This window comes from Musa acuminata, chromosome BXJ2-3 (assembly GCF_036884655.1).
Source record: "Musa acuminata AAA Group cultivar baxijiao chromosome BXJ2-3, Cavendish_Baxijiao_AAA, whole genome shotgun sequence".
Taxonomy (NCBI): domain Eukaryota; kingdom Viridiplantae; phylum Streptophyta; class Magnoliopsida; order Zingiberales; family Musaceae; genus Musa; species Musa acuminata.
In genome coordinates this window covers 35,055,854-35,076,597 of record NC_088340.1, presented here as the reverse complement: position 1 = coordinate 35,076,597, position 20,744 = coordinate 35,055,854, and the positions used below count along the sequence as shown (strand labels likewise).

The 20,744-nt window shown below is 40.6% G+C and overlaps 3 protein-coding genes and 1 long non-coding RNA gene across 7 annotated transcripts; 3 read left to right on the top strand and 1 right to left on the bottom strand.

Moving 5' to 3' along the window:
- Window positions 1-142: 142 nt before the first annotated feature.
- On the top strand, window positions 143-4,281 carry LOC135607898 (endonuclease III homolog 2, chloroplastic-like). Of its 3 annotated transcripts, none has more exons than XM_065100097.1 (11): window positions 143-647; window positions 871-992; window positions 1,193-1,256; window positions 1,399-1,470; window positions 1,688-1,806; window positions 2,081-2,147; window positions 2,291-2,364; window positions 3,192-3,329; window positions 3,400-3,504; window positions 3,604-3,687; window positions 3,881-4,281. In XM_065100097.1, the coding sequence occupies exons 1-11, from the start codon at window positions 488-490 to the stop codon at window positions 4,010-4,012; spliced, it is 1,137 nt and encodes a 378-aa protein (XP_064956169.1). In that variant the 5' UTR covers window positions 143-487; the 3' UTR covers window positions 4,013-4,281. The 3 variants fall into 3 exon arrangements, with proteins under 3 accessions (XP_064956169.1, XP_064956168.1, XP_064956170.1); XM_065100096.1 differs by having other exon boundaries at window positions 151-647; window positions 2,291-2,382; XM_065100098.1 differs by lacking the exon at window positions 143-647 and adding an exon at window positions 671-784 and having other exon boundaries at window positions 2,291-2,382.
- A 585-nt stretch (window positions 4,282-4,866) lies between these two features.
- LOC103979380 (uncharacterized) lies at window positions 4,867-9,518 on the bottom strand. The gene is made up of 2 exons (XR_671251.3): window positions 9,130-9,518; window positions 4,867-9,026 (listed from the first exon to the last, which is right to left on the bottom strand). It is a non-coding gene; the product is annotated as an uncharacterized LOC103979380 (long non-coding RNA).
- A 253-nt stretch (window positions 9,519-9,771) lies between these two features.
- On the top strand, window positions 9,772-14,429 carry LOC103979381 (calcium-dependent protein kinase 29-like). The gene is made up of 8 exons (XM_009395510.3): window positions 9,772-10,477; window positions 11,215-11,338; window positions 11,434-11,583; window positions 11,712-11,864; window positions 12,700-12,815; window positions 12,923-13,090; window positions 13,597-13,821; window positions 13,982-14,429. Exons 1-8 carry the CDS (start codon window positions 9,938-9,940, stop codon window positions 14,126-14,128), a joined length of 1,623 nt encoding a protein of 540 aa, XP_009393785.2. The 5' UTR covers window positions 9,772-9,937; the 3' UTR covers window positions 14,129-14,429.
- A 553-nt stretch (window positions 14,430-14,982) lies between these two features.
- Window positions 14,983-16,762, top strand: LOC135607899 (uncharacterized). 2 transcript variants are annotated; one of them, XM_065100099.1, is made up of 3 exons: window positions 14,983-15,140; window positions 15,228-16,180; window positions 16,455-16,762. In XM_065100099.1, exons 1-3 carry the CDS (start codon window positions 15,125-15,127, stop codon window positions 16,569-16,571), a joined length of 1,086 nt encoding a protein of 361 aa, XP_064956171.1. In that variant the 5' UTR covers window positions 14,983-15,124; the 3' UTR covers window positions 16,572-16,762. The 2 variants fall into 2 exon arrangements, with proteins under 2 accessions (XP_064956171.1, XP_064956173.1); XM_065100101.1 differs by having other exon boundaries at window positions 15,039-15,140; window positions 15,231-16,180.
- Window positions 16,763-20,744: the final 3,982 nt, after the last annotated feature.

Here is a 20,744-nt window from a genome sequence, read left to right as displayed (position 1 = left end):
ATATTTCAATTTCATTCATTTGCTTTACTATTATCTACATATAGATATTAACCATTGTTTTGTCCAATTGATCTACAAATTGACCCATTCAACAGAGTTCGGCAAATCTGATTTTGTTTCTTTTCATGTAACTGTAGAATCGTACGATCCGAATTCTGCCACGTAGGCATCACGGGTGTACCTGATGAGGCCATGTGTATAAATTCATGGCTCGGGGATGCATGATGGCCCCGCGGTTATCTACCCCGTTGTGGCTCTTCTCGTCGCTATCTGCAGTTATTTATGTGGGGCCCGTTCAAGCAAATAAAGTTCTAGCCAGGTAGAGCAACGAGTACGCGTTACATCCGTAAGAGAAGTATTCTTGTAGGTGACATTTGGCCGTGGGCGACCCACGTCTTTGGTCGAGTCGTCCGAACTCCAACCTCAAATCTTCCCACCGACTTCAAAAGTATTTGTTGTCGAGTGCTCGTTCCCTCCCAACCCCCAAATGCCCCCTTCGCTCTTCCTCCTCCCTCGATCCCTGCTCGCAAGAATCCCCTTCCTTCCACTCTCTTCTCGCGTGCGAGCCCTGACGATGCCGGTCACAAGGCGCCCTTCGCGATCCCTCGCATCCGAGGCCAGGAGCCCCGACTCGAAGCTCGACCCAGGTTGTTGTTCGTGATCCCAATTGCAAATCCCTCTCCGTTTTATCCCACCCGTGTGTTGTTTCCGGTAATTTGGCTTTTGCAGCGGAAAAGGCAGCACCTTGGTCGTTGTCTTTTGTAGGAGATGAATCTTTTACCGAGTCAGTGAAATGTGAACTCGTTGTCGAACCAAATCGATTACTTATTGAAGCTAAATGCGAAAAGAAATTTTCTGTTCCTTATCCAGGTACCGAATGTCCTGGTGGCGTATCTGATCGAGAAAAGCGTGCTCATCTGAGGAAGAAGAGGGTGAAAAGGATTGTCGAAGTCGATGAGAAGCGCGCCAAAGAAGAAGCTGCTGATCGAAAAGTAAGGATCCCTCTTCTCTTTCAAAAGATTTCTACATGGTTTCTTCTTTCATAGCTTTGAATGCTTGTAATAAAGAGCTTCGTCTCTCTCCTTAGACCTCAGATTCTCCTGAGTATCAATTTTCTTCCTTGACTTAGCTTCCTTCTCTCTTTCAAATACTGCTGTAATGTGACTAATACAGTGGTCAGCTCAACGTGTAGGTGTGTGACCTGATTGACATCGAAGATTTTGCATATGATAAGGTCAACCTGTCTGCGATCTCCAGTAAGGGCACCTCTATTATCTATTAGTTTGGTTGTGTTATCTTGCAATTTCATCTTGCGTTCACATTACTCAAACAAACTAAATAGCCTTCTGTTATATGCTTTGTGTTGTACTAATTATGTTATTTTAAGTAATCCTTCAGATGATGTAAACCTCGACTCTTCTTTCCCTGCTTCTAAGAGGAAAAGTACACACCTAACTGATGAGCCTAAAGGTACTTACAAAAGCATAATAAGTGAGGAAATTTGTGAAGATGCATTCATGTTGTTACTATTGCTGCTACTACTACTACTGATAAAAAGAATTTATTGCTTCAATTATCTGGTAATTCAGGTTAAGATGGCAGAAAACCCAGTAGAATGGATGTTTTGCATCAACTATTTTCCGAATTTCTGAAACTGGTGTAAAATTGAATCTTAATTTTTCTGTAGCTGATGCACCAGCAAATTGGGAAGAAGTCCTTGATGGGATTAGGAAGATGAGGTTTGCTGATAGTGCCCCACTAGAAACTATGAGACATGAGAAGTCGGCAAGTCTTGTGCCACCCAAGGTAACTAGACTATGAATTTGTTTAATGGAAAGAACTCCTCCTCCTCCTGTCTCTCTCTCTCTCATCTTCACTTTTTTTTTGCAAGTTAATATGGTGTTTTAAACAACAAATATAAATTGGAAATATCCTACAAAATTGATTTTTCTTATAACACAGTTTGTAGATAATGCTTGGCTTTGTCAGCCCTTATTTGCATACTGTCCTTGTTTTATCATGTCATGTAAAATGATTTTAGTTATGTTTGATATGTATACTGTTTATGTCATTATACCAGGAACAAAGATTTGCAGTTTTAATATCTTCCCTTCTGTCAAGCCAAACTAAAGAGGCAGTCACAAATGGCAAGTTCCACTGTGCCTCCTTCCTCTGGTTTTATAATTGTGCCAACTTTGATTATCAAGGAACTTGAATTCATATCTTCAGTTTGATGCAATTTCACACAAATATGATGTTTGTTCACTTGGTAATTCAACTACGAGTTCAGGTGCCGTACAGCGTCTCTCTGAGAAGGGTTTACTGGATGCTGATGCTATTGTCAGAACTGATGAAGCTACCATGGCAAGCTTGATTTATCCAGTATATCCTTAATAAAAACTCTGTCAAAGTTTTAGTTCTTTTATCCAATTTTGATCATGGAAGCTGCTCTTTTAAGTATTTAACACCATCAAATTCACCTGCTAGATAAATAATGTAAATGTCCATGCGGTTCCAAAATGATATTTCTTGTTTAGTATTTTTTTTTGTTTGTTCTAAATCCTAGGAGATGCAAAGATTCCATTATGTCAATCATGCTTCATCATACATGTCATAATATCATCCAAGTGACAATTTTGTTGTTGAGATTTAGAAATAGGCACAAGTCTCTCTCTCTCTCTCTCTCTCTTTTTGTTTGTGTTCCATAAAAGAATCACTGTTCTTTTCAATCAGTGTTAATTAATTCGGAAACCAAATGAAGAAACTTTTGTAATTTCTGGTATGGGCACACCAAAGTCACCAATTCAAGCCTGCTATTACTTGAAAGAAGAAAGTAGAAAGAACTGTTTTGAAACTGGAAAATTCTTTTTTTGGTGAGTCAATGTTGCAGTCCAAGCAATTTGACAGAATCAACTTTGGTGTGGATGCTTAAACTATGTACTATGTACTACTTGCTAAGCCACAATGACAGAAAGAAATGTTACCATCCAAAAAGTTTGCTTACTTGACATTAGCAGAAACTGTTGATACAATGCTTGAACTATGTACTACTTGCTAAGCCACAATGGCATACATTTAGAGATTCTTGGCTATCTTATTGGTTATGTCTTATTCTCATTCCTACTTGCACATTTAGTATTGTTTCTTAAAGGAATGTCAATAGGAGTGACACTTATTATCTCTGAATTCAGGTTGGATTTTACTTGCGGAAGGCCCATCACATGAAGAAAGTAGCTGAAATTTGTCTTGAAAAGTATGGGGGAGACATCCCTAGCTCTATAAATGAACTGCTTGCACTTCCTGGAGTAGGTCCTAAAATAGCCCACTTGGTACAGCTCACTCTTACCTTCAAACTTGAAATTATTGCTATCTGTTCTCTGATATAAATTGAGTTACTAGGTTATGATTATGGGATGGAATAATGTTCAAGGGATATGTGTTGATACTCATGTGCATCGTATTTGTAATCGACTAGGATGGGTGTCACGTCGTGGCACAAGACAGGTAATTTTACTTGATCATATGATTTATAATCTGACCTCTTTTTCTTGATAATCCAGAAACCTGAGAGTTAATAATAATATCTATGTCAATGTTCACTAGAAAACTTCGAATCCGGAACAAACAAGAGTATCCCTGGAAACATGGCTACCAAAGGATTTATGGGATCCCATCAATCCCCTACTGGTATGATTATTATAGTTGTCTTTATATTGTTTTAACTCCTCCATCTACCTACGCATTAGAACACATTTTCTACGAGGTTTTACTCTTTTTTTTCAAACTTATGATTGAAAGAGGCAAGCATGCCTCATTGATCTTACTTCTTTCCACCTTCAGCTATAGTGACACTTAGACCCATAATTGTCTTCACAATCAGGTTGGATTCGGGAGGTCAGTGTGTACTCCTCTCAGACCCCGGTGCGGAACCTGCATCATAAATCATTTCTGCCCCTCTGCTTTCAAGGAAGCAAGAAGCTCAAGTTCAAAAGCTAAAAGATCACCAAACTAGAGGACTTCGAACATGACTGATAGCCATTGTTCTTGGTCTTACTCTGTTTCTTAGCTTTAGATCTTGTTGCGGTTGTAAAAGGCCAACATCTCCTTCAAACGATTGTATTCACAATGCATGCTGCAGTTGAATGACGTTAGAAATAGCTACTGTCAGTCATTCTACATGAAGATGTATTCCTCTGAACTTTACTATATCCTTCCACTTCTCTAGCTGAAGTTGTATTTCATGTATGTTATCCAAGAAAGAAACATGATAGCTTTGGAGTATGAGAATGGTCATCACAGCGATTCATAACTTAGATTTATCATGATAGTGAAAAATTTTACCATACTCATGAATTCAATCTGATTTGCATACTTGTGCTGTTATCATACTATCTTAATCCCAATTCAGTTGATAATCTATTTCAGTTTAAACAGGTTGAATAGGCATATACTCAAATTTCGCCCTCCGATCATTCGAGCACCAACTCCGGTACTATTTTTCCTACTCATTCTCTTTTTCCCATAAAGAATTAACAGCATAAAAATTATAAAAAAAATCAAGAGAGTTCAGTTCCTTGCAGCAAGATCTTCAATTTCTATCTTACATCTTACTAGAATAACTCATGATGTGTAGAGTTTTATTTTCTTTTTCTTTAACATTTCTATTTTTCTAAAAAAAATTATTTAATAAATGATCTAATAAATTAACTCACCATTTTCCGGTCTACAACTTAAGTATATCTTTATATATATAATAGCTAGCCAGTATTCATTTCCTGATATTACCAAACTAGAAAGTAGATAAATCAAGAGGGCAACCACAATGCTAGTGAAAAGAGAGAGAAATTTCACTGCAGCACAATGACCTGATCAAAAAGCTAATATTGACTAAAGAAATCTCTACTGTTTCATAATGTGGTTTTGCTTTAAAATGAGCATCAAACACATGCCAATAAGACTCGTCAGAAGCAGACTCTGATATAAGCCTACGTACTCTGTGAGGGTTCCAGCAACCAACTGGTACACAACCCTGTTTCTCCAGGCAGAAAAGTCGGGATTTGAGATTTACCTCTAGAGATTTATTCCCAATGCAGCAGTGTCTTTTGCCCAGTAACCCAAGCCAAAGATGATGACCACTCATCTTAAATGCTGTACTTGTGATCAATTTCTGACACCTCTTGTGGATTTTAATCATTTTTGCATGAAGCTCAACTGGACATTGATTCTGCTCATCCAGGCAATCTTCATGAGCTTCAGCATGCTTTGTGACAATTCCATCAGAATTATGTAATGGTTGCATCCCTACACTTACCATTGTCCTTTGATGTTCAATGGATGAACATCAAATTCCTATAAGAAGATGAGAAAGAGGAAATTGATCCTCCACATCTGTCTTGATCCCTTCATGACCATCAAACTCATTCAGGCCGACTCTATTTTCAATTGGAACTCCTTACAAGATTCAATCACATAAATCAAGCCCCTTTTCAGGTTGGTTTAACAACTCAGAACTGCTACTACCAATTCGAGATACATCCATCTTTTAAGTAGGGTCTTCCTTCTCTTGGAGATGTTGCATATATGTCTGTCCAAAGGAGCTTCCATAGATCTGCTAAATCTCAGTGACGCTGAGGTTGTCTTCCGAGAATCATAGCCCCCACCTCTTGTTTCATTCACAATGAGCAGTAGCTGACTTTGGTGTCGGACTGAAAGTTCTACATCTAAGTCCTTCCTGTTGGCTTGTGGAATATGTTGGCAGATTTTCAACCTCATTAATTTTGATCCATGAAATACTGTGAGATCGGAGGTGATGGGCAAAGGAAGTTCTCAAAATCCAAGCAGCTATACAAGTTGTCAAATGGCCAAAAAATAGGTTCATCTGAATCATCGTCCCTACTCTTGACTTTATCTACCTCACCTACTGAAGTTAGAGAACTAGAACTGGACGACAGAATTTGGAGGTGTCGCATGATACTACAAGAAGGGCTCGAAAAATCAGAATCAAAGATGTCAAAGTCAGTTTCTCTATCATATATTAGCTCTGAGTCTTTGCTCTCAAGGTCCAATGAAGAAACCCATATGCCCATTCTAGCTCTGTAAATGTACCAGGCAATGCACATGAACTGTTACAAGATGATGGGTCTTCAAATGAGGTCCTATGTAGGAGGAATTGGGGCTTTCTGAATGGGCAACTGAGGATCTCTTCCATCATTTCCAGCAACTTTTATTTGTATGAACTTTCTTCCCTAAACTTAATTGTCTGCTGAGAACTATGGACATGTCACTTGTTGGACTAGACATTGAACTATAAGTAGCAAAAGTCTCATTGCCCTCACGTAAGAAGATACAAGGGCTTCAAGATGATGATGTTGGAGAAAACTGACTCGGAAGAGAGAGATTCAAACAATCATAGTTCCAAGCATATTGCGTTTTATCAGACCTTAGCAACAGTGATGACAAACTATCCCTAGAAGATGTCTCAGAAAATTAATCTGATCATCAACATCAAGGATTCCTAGTTCTGGTTCTGTGAAATTAACAGCAGTTTTCTTGTGGTGATCTTGAACCAAGCCTGCCTTCTTACCTCTTGAATCATTTTTCGAAAGATAACGAGAAATACTATTTTTCTGATACTGACTTTGTTCTAGGTAAAACCACATCTTTTGCTGTCAGTAAATCTCATCTTGTTCAAGTCAGATGCCAAGATATCTATCTGCATGTCCACAATCTACTAACCATGCAATAAAGGAATAATTGAATGCATACATCAACCCAATAGCCGGCCGGCTAAGACATATTAGAGGACGAAAACTAAATGACCCAAGCCACACATCAGAATACACTATTGCACGAGAGCAGATGAGCTTGTACAAATTCACAAAAGACAGTCAAAGTTTCTGATAACTAGTTAATTGAATCAAGACTTGTAGAGTTGGAGTTCAGCAACCAAGCTTTTACCTATCCAATATGGTGAAAGTAGGTTCCATCGTCTGTAGTTTGTGAAATTCCAGAACTAGAATAGCAAAAATTATGAACCTTGTTGGGCAATTCGAAATGCAGAATCTCAGCTAAGTCAAATGTAAGCTGACAGACAACGATCTTTGGAACCAAGAAATGACCGAAAAATTGTCTAATTTTATGAAACTATTCCGAAAGGCATAGATTACATAAAATAGTTATTTGCTAATGCATATCCATGTAAAGAACCACAAAAGCTTGCATAATAAACACATGTTTTATGACAGGAATAAACCTATTTCAAATTTTTGGTAGCGATTCTAAACATGCCTTATTATTCTAGATAATTTTGCCAAAGAAAGAAGTGATAATGTGGAATACAAGACTAATTTTTTTGGTAGTGGTTCTAAACATGCCTTATAATTCTAGATAATTTTGCCAAAGAAAGCGGTGATAACATGGAATACAAGACTAAATACTATATACACAGTGGCATCAAACTTTTGAGTCAATAATAGTGATATCGTCTATGTATTTGCTTCCTGGAATCCAAGAGAAATGGATGGAATACAAGGAAATAGGAAAGACATGGGAGGCAAATTTCAACAGAAGATAATTATGACCAGAAGGCTAAATACTATATACACAGTGGCATCGAACTTTTGAGTCAATAACAGTGATATCCTCTATATATCTGCTTCCTGGAATCCAAGAGAAATGGATGAAATACAAGGAAAAAGGAAAGACATGGGAGGCAAATTTCGATAGGAAATAATTATAACCAGAAGGCTAAATACTATGTATACAGTGGCATCGAACTTTTGAGTCAATAACAGTGATATCCTCTATATATCTGCTTCCTGGAATCCAAGAGAAATGGATGAAATACAAGGAAAAAGGAAAGACATGGGAGACAAATTTTGATAGGAAATAATTATGACCAGAAGGCTAAATACTATGTATACAGTGGCATCAAACTTTTGAGTCAATAACAATGATATCTTCTATGTTTCTGCTTCCTGGAATCCAAGAGAAATGGATGAAATATAAGGAAACAGGAACGAAATGGGAAGCAAATTTCAACGAAAAACGATTATGACCAGAAAGATAAATACTATATACACAGTGATATCAAACTTTTGAGTCAATAACAGTGATAGGAGATAATTATGACCAGAAGGCTAAATACTATATACACAATGGCATCAAACTTTTAGGTCAATAACAATGATATTCTCTATGTATCTGCTTCCTGGAATCCAAGAGAAATGGAGGAATACAAGGAAACTGGAAAGACATGGGAGGCAAATTTCGATCAAAAATAATTATGACCAGACTAAATTATTGATAAAAAAAGGCACTGCAGTACAAGCAAATTTATGTAAAATATTCATAATAAATCGAGACACAAATTATAGCATTAAATTTTAGTAAACACCAATTGCTTCATCTCTCATCCCCACAACAACACTTGAAGAGAGGGCATTTTATCATGAAATATGAAATTTAATATGCAACTAAGGAATAGCTAGGGCTTTAGAGATAATAGTACAAGGGATTTGAGCCTACTACTTCTTGATCCACTTGAAATTGTAGGGTTGTATCTTAGGAGCCTAAAAAACTTGCACATAAATGATCTCCAAGAAAGTTTCTGAACTTACTACACTAAGCAACAAAAATAAAAAAAGTTATGACTTGTCCTCTTTAGCTAACACAGAAAATAAAGCCAAGAAACTGAACTTGTCCACATTCCTCTTCACCACAAGAAACTTTCCTATATTCCACATATATAGGAAAAGTACATACGCTTAGAAGTATATACCATAATGCTTTAACTAATACATAAAATGGAAAAATGAGGAACTCATTGGCCGAAACAGTATCAGTAGGGCAAAAAACTCGCCCTAAACCAACATCAGTCTCTTCGCTCTCAGAACACGCACTAAAGAAGAGCTTTATCCAATCAATACAGCAAAAAATAGACTACCCAGTGTTTCTTAATGAGATTTGAGTTCGATCAACGGATCCTAATACATCAAAGGCGGCGGATCTTTTGGTTCCAAAGGTGTCTACCCCAAAAGGCAAAGAAAAACAAAAGGAAAATTATGATCGAACCACAAGGATACATCAAAATCAACGCTAGAGAGCAAAATGACTGCACGATATCATTACCCGAGGAAGAGCTTCCCGCAGTCGATGCGATCTGTTTCGCCTTTCCATAGAGCTGCTTCTGGAGACGGTAATATTCCTGCGTTCAAGATCGAGGTTATCGTAAATACCCTTTCACACATCGCAATAAGGTCCATCCGATAGAGATCGAACGGTAGTGAGAGCATAAGTACAGTGGCAAAATGGTCATTCGCGTGGTCTCTGCAAGAAGGGTACCTTGGGAAGAAAAAAAAGAAACGGGAAGCGTTAAAGTAGAGGACGGAAGTCTATCCTCCACCATCCGATATTGCTTCAAGTGCCACTGTAGTTATACCTATGATATTAATACTAATACGATGAAAATATAGAAAACTTATTTACTAAGAGTATGAAGTTTTATTCATAAATCTTTGATGTCGGAATGTTTGAATAGTAAAGATTTTAATTGTTGATAAAAAAATTCTAGAATTAATTAAATGAATATTTATTTATCTTTTTATAACAAAGATATTGATTTAATAATTCACTTATGGTCTAACCAATAATAATAATAATTACGAATATATGGCGGCGTATAATAAACAAGTATACGTATAAAATGCTTACTCAACGTGGTCAACGCGTCAGTCATGTCGATGGTTCGTTGAGCTAATTAACGGAACGCGGGAGAGTAAGAAGCGGGAGAAAACGACGGAAGCTCCCGCCATCAATAGAGGAGACGAAGAAGTGCTTCTCCTTCCTCCCTCTCTCCCTCTCCCTTCCAAGAGAGAGAGAGAGAGAGAGAGAGAGAGGGGAAGGGAGGAGGAACCGAAGGAGCGGAACGAGGCAGCAGATGGGGAACTGCTGCTCCGCCCAATTATCCAAAGCAGCCTTCCAAAAGTCCGGCGATCTCCGTTGCCTCTCGGCCATCTCCATCTACGAGTATGACAAAAACGGCGTCTACCACACCCGCTCGTCCATCTCCTCCGAGTTCCGCCCTCCGATCTCCGTCCTCGACGAGCCCAAGCCCCGCGGCGACCTCCTCCGGCGGTACCACCTGGGGGAGGAGCTCGGCCGCGGCGAGTTCGGTGTGACGCGGCGCTGCACGGACGCGGCCACGGGGGAGGCGCTCGCCTGCAAGTCCATCGCGAAGCAGAGGCTGCGGAGCAGCGTCGACGTGGAGGACGTCCGGCGCGAGGTGCAGATCATGCGCGGCCTGCCGGAGCACCCCAACGTGGTCCGGCTGCGGGACGTGTTCGAGGACCACGAGGCCGTGCACCTCGTCATGGAGATCTGCGAGGGCGGCGAGCTCTTCGACCAGATCGTGGCCAGAGGGCACTACACCGAGCGCGCCGCGGCCACCGTCATGCGCACCATCATGGAGGTCGTTCAGGTAAATGCGATACCCTTCTGATTCCACATTCGTGTCCGGAACAACAAGAAACAAATTAGGGTTTCCGTAATCCCAATTTGTCTTTTAAGGTCATCTTGTGGATCAAATCCCTTCAGGATTAGATGCTGTTCTCTTCGTTCACGCTCGGCATCTGATGACATGGGTCGAAATTAGGGTTTCGACAATCCCAATTAATCTTTTAAGGTCATCATGTGGATCAAATCGATGATGCCCTATTCGTTCACGCTCAGCATCTGATGACATGGTGATCATGATGAATGATTACCACAGGAAATGTGGTTCTTTTCAGCCGTACTCTCTGTCTTCTGAACAGAGTATGCCATCTGCAGTACCATCAAGCTTCCTACTCTTAAAGGCCATGAAACCATTGAAACCAAGTGAATCTACAAGATGGAGAAGAATGCAGAAGGATAAATAGAGAAAAATTAGAATTATATATATATATATATGGAAAATGTAGACAATTACATGTTCACTTTGATTATGTGAAGAGGATCAATTAGAAAGAACATGAATAAGGTGCACAACAACCTCAAGGTTTTATGGTGTGGTGTGTTTGGAGAACTTGGCATGTTAACAGAGCTAGAATTTATGTATTATGTCTTCCATTTATCCCCATTTTTCTAATAAATGCATAACAGATATTTTTCTTGCTTGTTTCCTACTTTGTTGTTATGCTTCCACAACAAAATTGCTTATAATCATTGTTTCTGTAGCATTGCCATACGAATGGGGTAATTCATCGTGACTTGAAGCCGGAGAACTTCCTCTTTGCAGATTCTTCAGAAACTTCTCCTCTGAAAGTTATTGACTTTGGCCTCTCTGTAGACTTCAAGCCTGGTAGGTCTATACAATTTTGACTGCTCTTCCTTTTGGACTCACAAAGATGATAGTAATACTGATTGTTTAGCAGCCAAATGATTACATTTTCATAGGTTCAGGTGAGATCTTCAGTGAAATTGTTGGAAGTCCATACTACATGGCCCCAGAAATCTTGAAGAGATACTATGGACAAGAAGTGGACATATGGAGTGCTGGAGTTATTCTCTACATATTACTTTGTGGAGTCCCTCCCTTTTGGGCAGGTAGCTGTTCTTCTTTTCAAAGGAGGCACGTTTTTCCAACAAAATCTTTATTAGCTTTTGGTTTGCTTTTTGATGAACGAGTTGCTCATGAGGATTTTTTTTGTTTTTTTAACCTTTTATGCATTCAGAGACTGATGAAGGAATTGCAAAGGCAATTATTAGATCAGTTATTGATTTTGAAAGGGAGCCATGGCCTAAAATATCGGAGAATGCAAAGGATCTTGTGAGATGCATGCTCGATCCGAATCCCCATACTCGGTTCACGGCTCAGAAAGTTCTTGGTATGCCTCCATCTACTATCCTTTCGCTTTTGGAGCACGATATAGACTTGATAAGAGGCCTCATGTCTATGGTTGGAAGATCTTTCCCAAGTACTTGACCTGAGAAGTTCTTTCAATTTTGTTTGCCAGAATAACAAGCTAGATATCATTATCCAAAATGTTTAAATCCAAATTGTTAGCAGTAAGTCACTCATCTCTATATGTTCTATTACTTCTAGCTGAGGATGTTTGATGCTTGTCCTCTTCAGATCTGGCCTATGCACCTAACTTGCTCAATATGTGTCCCTCTTTAACTTCCCACAAAAAATGCATAATCTCCTTGATGTTTTGTGTATGCTTCTTGTCAAAGTTATTATATGTTCATCATGAATTATTCATCATGAAATCGTAGCGATGTACATGCTTTATGTGCTCGTGTGTGGATATTCTGCAGTACATATTTTAAGAATGACAATTTGTATGCTCGATTATGTTTTGATCAAGAGAGTCAATATTGCATACAAACACCATGAAGTCGTGTGGACTAAACTTTGTTTAGTATATAAACCATCATTCATTACCTAAATAGCACATCCCGAAGAGATCATTTAAAAATTAAATGGTCGATGAACTATCAGCAAGTATTATCATATGTAAGTGGAAAAAGGGTTCAGTTTTATTTTTCTCTTGCTAATCTAGATTATTCTCGTTGGAGATCAGTACAGCCAAATCCAATTAGTCTGTTTAGTTTGCTGAATCTGCTATTTAATCACCATTTTCTAATCACTGGGGCATCAGCTAATTCCCTTTTTCCATCAACTAATTCCCTTGTTTTTTCTTTTGTACCTTTATGAAGAACACCCTTGGCTGCAGAATACTAGTACAGTTCCCAACATTCCACTTGGCGAAACTGTCAGATCAAGGCTTAAGCAGTATTCAGTCATGAACAAGTTTAAGAAGAAAGCCATGCTGGTGAGTTCGTGTATACCTTCACTCAGATGGACAACAGGTTGGAAGAATTTTGATTTTTTTTTTGTGAAAAGGATTCTATTTATTTATACTTCGATTACACTTTGAAGGTGGTCACTGAACACCTGCCTGTGGAAGAGATAGCTGCCATCAAGCAGATGTTCCACACGATGGATACTGAGCAGAATGGGACCTTGACATTGGAGGCACTCAAGAAGGGCCTCGACTTAATTGGTTACCGAATCCAAGATTTAGATGTCCAGATGTTGATGGAAGCAGTAAGTTCTCTTAAAGGTTTTTGCTTTTCTTGAGATCTTTGTGTTTGTTTACATGGAACTACCTATACTGCATGCATGTTCGATGAGTAAGCATATTTGGTAGCTTTTCCTGTTTCTATAAGGGGTACCAAATGCCTGAGATAAAGAGATATCACTCACTCTCCACCATCATGTAAAGCCATTACCGTTTCTGCCTGTGCTTATGAACTCCAACACTGGTTCTAGGAATCACTGAAGCATCTTTGATGAGGAAATTGCTTTCAAAGGACTGTAAGAAGCACCAAAGAAATGATCAAATACCTTCTACTTCAGAAATATGCAAAAAAGAGTATTCATGAGTAGGTTATAAATCATATGCTGATAAACATTAGCTTGTACCCAATGTGGAACTAATTGGATCATGATAATTATGTAGTGCACAAATTGTTGCATGCAAGTCTTTTAGTTGAACTCTTTGCGATCATCTTCTTCCTACAAAATCATGTTTTTTTTGCCTCTGATCACAGGCAGATATTGATGGAAATGGTACAGTGAATTGCGAGGAGTTCGTTACTGTCACTGTTCACCTGAAAAGGATTGATAGTGAGGAGCACCTTCCAAAAGCCTTCAACTATTTCGACAAGAACCAGAGTGGATACATCGAGATTGATGAGCTGAGAGAAGCCATAGGAGGACTTGAACTGAGTGAGCAAGTGATCTTGGATATCATCGCAGACGTCGACAAGGACAAGGTTGTATCAACTTCCTCATCTTGGGATCCTTCTTTTACGCTTCCTATACGCCTTTTGGCATTTAGTTCGAATTAAAGATATATAATTTGTTTCGGAAAAGCTTGCCATAAGAAAAAAGACTTTGGATCTTACTGGACTCTGTGCATGGGTTGTTCCACAGGATGGCCGTATAAGCTATGAAGAATTTGAGATGATGATGAAGGCTGGAACAGATTGGAGGAATGGCTCACGACAGTACTCGCGAGCAATGTTCAACAGCCTCAGTCACAAGATGTTCAAAGATGGATCTTTGAAGGAACACACATGAGAGGTCACCTGCATGGATCATGATAAGTAGAACTTGCCAAGTCTCTGACCAATCTTTTATCTTCTTCTTCTTCTTCCCATTTTGTCCATTACCACACTTCGGATGCTTACAGTATCCTCATAGATTGAGCCTAGTGAATTAACTCATTTCTAATGGAGATGGCTTATCGGAAACTGTACGACCGTGAGACCACAAGAATCTTCTTTCTCACATTCATCTGTAATTGAAAACAAAATCAAATAAAATTCTGCTGCAATGAGTGTCAGAAATCTCTGTAATTATAGATCTGTTCGACATGTACGTGTAAATGAGGAGATCAACACCAACTTTGGATGATATCAGACGTCTGGATTATGTCCGCTAACTCCGTACGACTACTTCATCCCACTCCATTCAATCACTACAGACCTATCATTTGGTCTAATATCTATTACAAAGACCGAAATTTATCTCCGAGCTATGTACCAATGTAACGGCACTAATTGTTGGGGATGCCACTGGTAAAGACTTTTTAACTGTTGATAGCACGATCCATGATAATTAAGGACAAAATTATGCTAAATGCTTCGTTTAAGTATAGTGTATACGTTATTGCATATTATAACGTATATAATTGTTAAATCTACAATGCCAATCTTGCAACATGCAAGATTGACATGCCAAATCATGACCTCCACCCGCATTTCATCATACCTCATTTATTCATGAGGATACGATGATCAGGTTGACTTGTCTGCCAAGTCAACCATGCCAATCTTGCATGGCTCGGCCAGCCTGCGAAACGCGTCTCTCCGTCATAACGATCTCAATTTTGGGGAGCACGTAAACAGGATCTGTTCCCAACAGTCAACGGCCTCATCTCCCTCCCCTTCCCTCCCTCCCTTCGCGGACTGCCAACCATCCCCCGCCTCCTCCCTTCTTAAGCTTCCCTTGATCTCTTCCCACATCCAAACCTTTAACCCCGCCCCGATCTGTTCCTAACGACTGCTAAAGACGATGATGGAGAAGGAAGGTAATGAATGCTGCTGTATTAGAAATTGGCTTCGGTTCACGATTACTTACTTGTTATTGAAATGCTGAGATTTGTGTTGCGTCTCAGAAGAAGTGGATGGCAATCAGAGAGCTGGACAAGAAGGCACGATGGATCTGCCATTGCCGGATCCGGGGCCGGTGAAGGAGGACGTGCTGTCGTTTAGCTGCGACCAGTGCGACAAGGAGACGGTGCACAAGATCGCGCAGCTCTTGAACCCGGGGCTGGCCGGGGCCTGCGTCGACAACACCACCGGCCTCTTCCGGGGGCCGGCCACGGTGGCGGTCCTCATCAGGAAGGAGATGGTGGACTACATCACGCCGAGGAGCGAGACGTTCGTGGCGGAGACCATGGCGCAGGGCGACGGCAACGCAGACCCGTCGGAGGAGGCCTCCGACGACCCTGCCGACATCGTGTCCGACATCGTCGACGAGTTCGCCCGCTCGAAGCGGAACTTCTTCAGCCGGGTGTCGGCGTGGATCCTGAGCGACAGCCGGGAGGACAAGATCGACGACTTCGTGCAGGAGATGGAGACGAACGCGTTCTGGCCGATGGACCGACGGGAGGTCATCGCCGAGACGCTGCTCAGGAACGTCGACTTCAAGAACGCCTACCACTGCTCCATGAAGTTCGAGTCGGAGCAGCAGTTGGCGGAGCACAGAGACAGCTGCGGCTTCCGGATCGCGGAGTGCACCAACGATGGGTGCCGCGTCAAGTTCTCCGCCGCCCACCGGGAGAAGCACGACGCGGAGTGCCCCTTCAAGATCCTCCCCTGCGAGCAGAAGTGCCCGGAGAGCATCATGCGGCGGGAGATGGACCGGCACTGCATCACCGTCTGCCCCATGAAGCTGATGAACTGCCCCTTCTACCAGATCGGATGCCAGTCCGCGTTCCCGCAGTGCACGCTGGAGAAGCACTGCGAGGAGTTCCTCCACTCCCACCTGCTCTACGTTCTGCAGGTGATCCACAAGCAGGAGGCGTCGGAGGAGGAGATGGAGCAGCGAGCGCAGCTCCTGGAAAAGGTAGGTTGGTCTCCTGTTCTTGTTCGCCTTCTTCCACCTCATACATGCATGCATCCCTGCACTACAGAAATGACTACCGTCTGTTTTGGTCCTTCAATCTCACATGCAGAACATTTAACTATAACATCTATACTTCATTTTAGTTTGGATAGTTCTTCGTAGTATAAATTGGCCAACCATTCGATCTGTTCTTTGCTGATATGAACCGATTTAATCATCAAAAAGAAGTCTTATCAGATTAACTGAGGCAGGTCTAATGTCCGTATCTTTGCAGTCAGAGTGTCAAAAAGAACTATCTGAAGCATTGGATGTGAGATCTCTTACCATGGCAGTCAAGGAGCAGGAAGCAAAGATGAAGAAACTTGAACGTGATCTCAGCATTGCTAGCTAGAATCTGAGATGTCTACACCTGTGAACAACAAAAGGATTCGGTTTCTTTTGTCTTTGGGAATAATCCAATTTCCAATCTTTGTTCTTTTGTAGATTTGATGATGCTCGGAAGGCAATCCACAAGAGTTTTCTTTCTTTCTTCTTTCTTTTTCTCTTCTTATCAATAAATCACTTCTTGATCTTCTACCGACATTGAGACATTGTTGAGCATCCTTGAACACCGAGATTGTTCATTTATATTTTCTGAGGGAAACATGAGCAACAGCTACATCAGTGAATCTTAAAGGCAATTGCTGAAATCCACTAAATGTTCTTTATTTAGAATAGGATAAAATGTCTTCTTGTTTTGATTTCATGAGCACTGAAATGAAAAATACACATCACAGAAAAAGTTAAAGAATAAGAGATTTGACTACAGGTGAGGCCTAAATATTTATGAAGCTACGGTGGATGCTTCTATATCTGAGCCCACAAAGAGTATCACCACAGACCAACTCAAAGACTACTAGAATTCTTTCACTATTTTTCCAACAAAAACTCTTTTATCTTCTTCAATGATATTTATGAAGATTTAGATCAATCTTTTAATCAAAGTAACTGTGCATTACACAACATGTTTTATACATTATAAAAAACTGAATCTGTTTATGACCTTGAAATCTCATAAATTCAACTTTCATCATAAATAGAACAGATTTGATGCCAGATTTTGGTCTAGAATTTAATTGAAAGAAAATTAAGTGCAAGTTTGAGTAGATTTAGTCTCAATGTCAATTTCAACTTGAGATAAGATGATCAAGCTGCATAAGAACGAACCTGCTTGTCTTCTACAAGTCCACAAAAGATTGACTCAAATGCAAAACAGCAAGTTTGATTTTAAAATCTTCGGCCCAAAGTTTGTCACAACTGTACAATAAATGATCAAAATTTTAACAAGCTAATTCAAATATAATTCAATTACATCCTTAGTATCTCCCACCAATTAGCATGAATTTAACAATCCATCCTTATGCATCATGCCCCTGACTACGATGGATCCTACTATTGAAGAAACATTGTGAAATTACTCTACTAAACATCATGTAATTAGTCCTTGTGAAATCACTACTAAATGTCAACTCTATTATATGAGGATCATGTCCCTCACTATTGTAAGCTCTACCCAATCATAATAAGGAAATATTCATTGCTAAAACATATATATATATATATATATATATATATAAAACAATTACCACAATTTTAAAGCACATAGTGAAGTAATATAGGCAAACAAATTGAATTCCAGAAAATGCTTCACTATAATTCATGTGTTCTGGGCATTTTTGTGATAAGGTAAAATCAAATCAGGTAGGATGATTCAAAATGACTGGCAAATTACCAGTCTTATGTGAGTTCACTACAATGTAACATCAGATGACACTGTTATCTCCGCGGAGGAAACGTGTCATACCCTGAAACCATTGTTGGTCAACAAGTATTAGCAAAAGCAAGCAAAATATCAACATAAATCAGCAGCAACAATAACAACTCACAAACCGTAAGAAGGAAGCAAGGATCGCAGCAACACGAGGCAGTAAAGGGCACAATACCTGAACACAATTTGCAACAGAGACGACAATGGTTCCGTTCGACAGGTTTTGACTCCAAATTCGCGGGTGGAAGGAGAGCAGAGAGCTGCACCAGGCGAGAGAGAGAGAGAGAGAGAGAGAGAGAGGGAGACTCGATTTCGGGATGAACTCGACGAACCCCAAGACGGAGGTTTCAGACAGGAATCAACAAACGCGGGCGCTCACAGGGTTTTTATAGACCCATCACAACGCTATATCCGACAGCAGAAACCGTTACGACGCGATGTGACGGTTGTTGAAGCCAGCTATAAACTCGTCGAGTTCTCCACAACGTGGCTAATGACAATTATAATTACATAGCTAATTATCGTGTTTATATTTCCAATCTGACTCGTCTCTTAAGTTGTACCGTAGAGTGTATACGGGCACGCTATTAAGATGAAAAGGATGCCGGCGGTGGAGGCAGAGGCGCTTTCATATGCCCTTCGATCATCATGATAACGTTCTTCATCGAAGGCCGGAAGACGGGCTGTTCCTGAACGCACCAAAGCCCAGCTCTGACCATCCTCTCCAGCTCCGCCTCATCCATGGCTTCGTCCTTCTTCAACCTTCCGAACTCATCATCCACCAAGCATTCATACGCAAGTTCAAGAAGGGTTTCGCCATGGCCGTGTTAAAATAAAGAGATAAATGAGTTGTAGAAGAAGAAGTTGAATGTTATTGACATATCCTCCGTCTTTATATACAGGTTAGAAGGAGAAGTTTCCTCAACGGGTTAGAGGATTTCCCTCAACAGAGTAGAGAGATTTCCTCAACAGTTAGGGAAATCTCATCTACTTATCATGCCCCCGCAAGATGGTGCTCCTATCAAGGAGGCCAATCTTGGACTGATGTAATGCAAACAGCTTACGAGCTATAGGCTTCGTAAGTGAGTCGGCCAATTGATCAGCTGTATGAACATGAGAAACACGGAGTTGACGGCGGACAACTTGATCACGTACAAAGTGGAAGTCAATAGCAATATGTTTCATGCGGGAGTGGAATACCGGATTAGCGCACAGATAGGTAGCTCCAATATTATCACAATATATTGTAGGAGTGGAATCGATGTTGAGTTCCCGGAGAAGATTCGTGATCCAATTGAGTTCTGCAGTGGTAGCGGCAATGGCACGGTATTCAGCTTCAGTTGTAGACCGGGCGACTGTCTTTTGCTTCTTAGAACTCCAACTGATTGGATGAGCACCAAGGAATATAATATACCCCGATGTGGATGTTCTATCATCAAGGTTGCCCGCCCAATCAGCATCGGCAAATGCATGAAGACGAAGTGGAGAGTGTTTACGAAAAAAGAGTCCATGATTTAGAGTCCCTTTAAGATATCGTAGAAGTCTCTTGACCGCAGACCAGTGTAGAGTAGATGGTTGCTGCATAAACTGTGATAATTTGTTCACAGCAAATGAGATGTCTGGACGCGTGAGAGCTAAGTATTGTAAAGAGCCAACAACTTGGCGGTATTGAGTGGGTTCCGTAGCAGGACTTCCATCTGATAATTTGAGAGAACCGCTAGTAGAGATGGGGGTTGTAATTGCATTTGCATCCTGCATGTTTGTCTTTAATAACAAATCTTGAATGTACTTGCGTTGTGATAAAAGGAGACCGGAAGATGTGAAGGTAGCTTCGACGCCCAAAAAGTAGCTCAAGGGTCCGAGATCCTTAAGCGAGAATCGAGCTGCCAACTGTTTGACGAACGCTTGGATGCTGGCGGGATTGTTACCTGTGACAATAATATCATCCACATATACCAGAATATACATTGTGTTTCCATGATGATGTCGCAGAAACAACGAAGCATCAGATTTGGAGTTAAGAAAGCCGACAGAAGTCAAAAATGAGCTAAGTTGAGTGTACCAAGCTCTCGGAGCCTGACGAAGTCCATAAATGGCTTTCCGAAGTTTGCAAACATGCTGTGGATACTGAGGATGAGTAAAACCGGGGGGTTGTTGCATAAAAACATCTTCAGATAGAGATCCCTGTAGAAAGGCATTATTAACATCCAATTGTCGTAATTGCCAGCCTTTAGTGGTAGCCAGACTCAAGATAAGCCGGATTGTAGTGGGTTTAACAACAGGACTAAACGTCTCAGTGAAATCAACCCCAGGTCGTTGATGGAACCCTTTGGCGACCAGGCGTGCCTTATATCGAGCAACTGAGCCATCTGGGTTCCGCTTAATTCTAAAGACCCACTTACACCCGATGATGTTTTGTGAAGGATGAAAAGGAATTAGATCCCATGTTGAATTATGGAGGAGGGCATTATATTCCTCGCTCATGGCAATACGCCAATGCGGAGATTTTTGGGCTTGAGTGAAGGTGGTGGGTTCAATGTTGGGGGATGAGGAATTCATGACAGCTTGTAGGTTAAGTACTTGACGAGGTTTAAAAATACCATGCTTAGAGCGAGTGGTCATAGGATGATTGGAGATGACAGGATTAGGAGGTAATGTTGGGTGAGGATCAGTGGCACAAGCCGGGTCAAGTGGAGACACGTCAGGGGCACTTGGGCGAGAAGGAGGTAAAGAGGATGGTTGTGTTTCGGAACATAT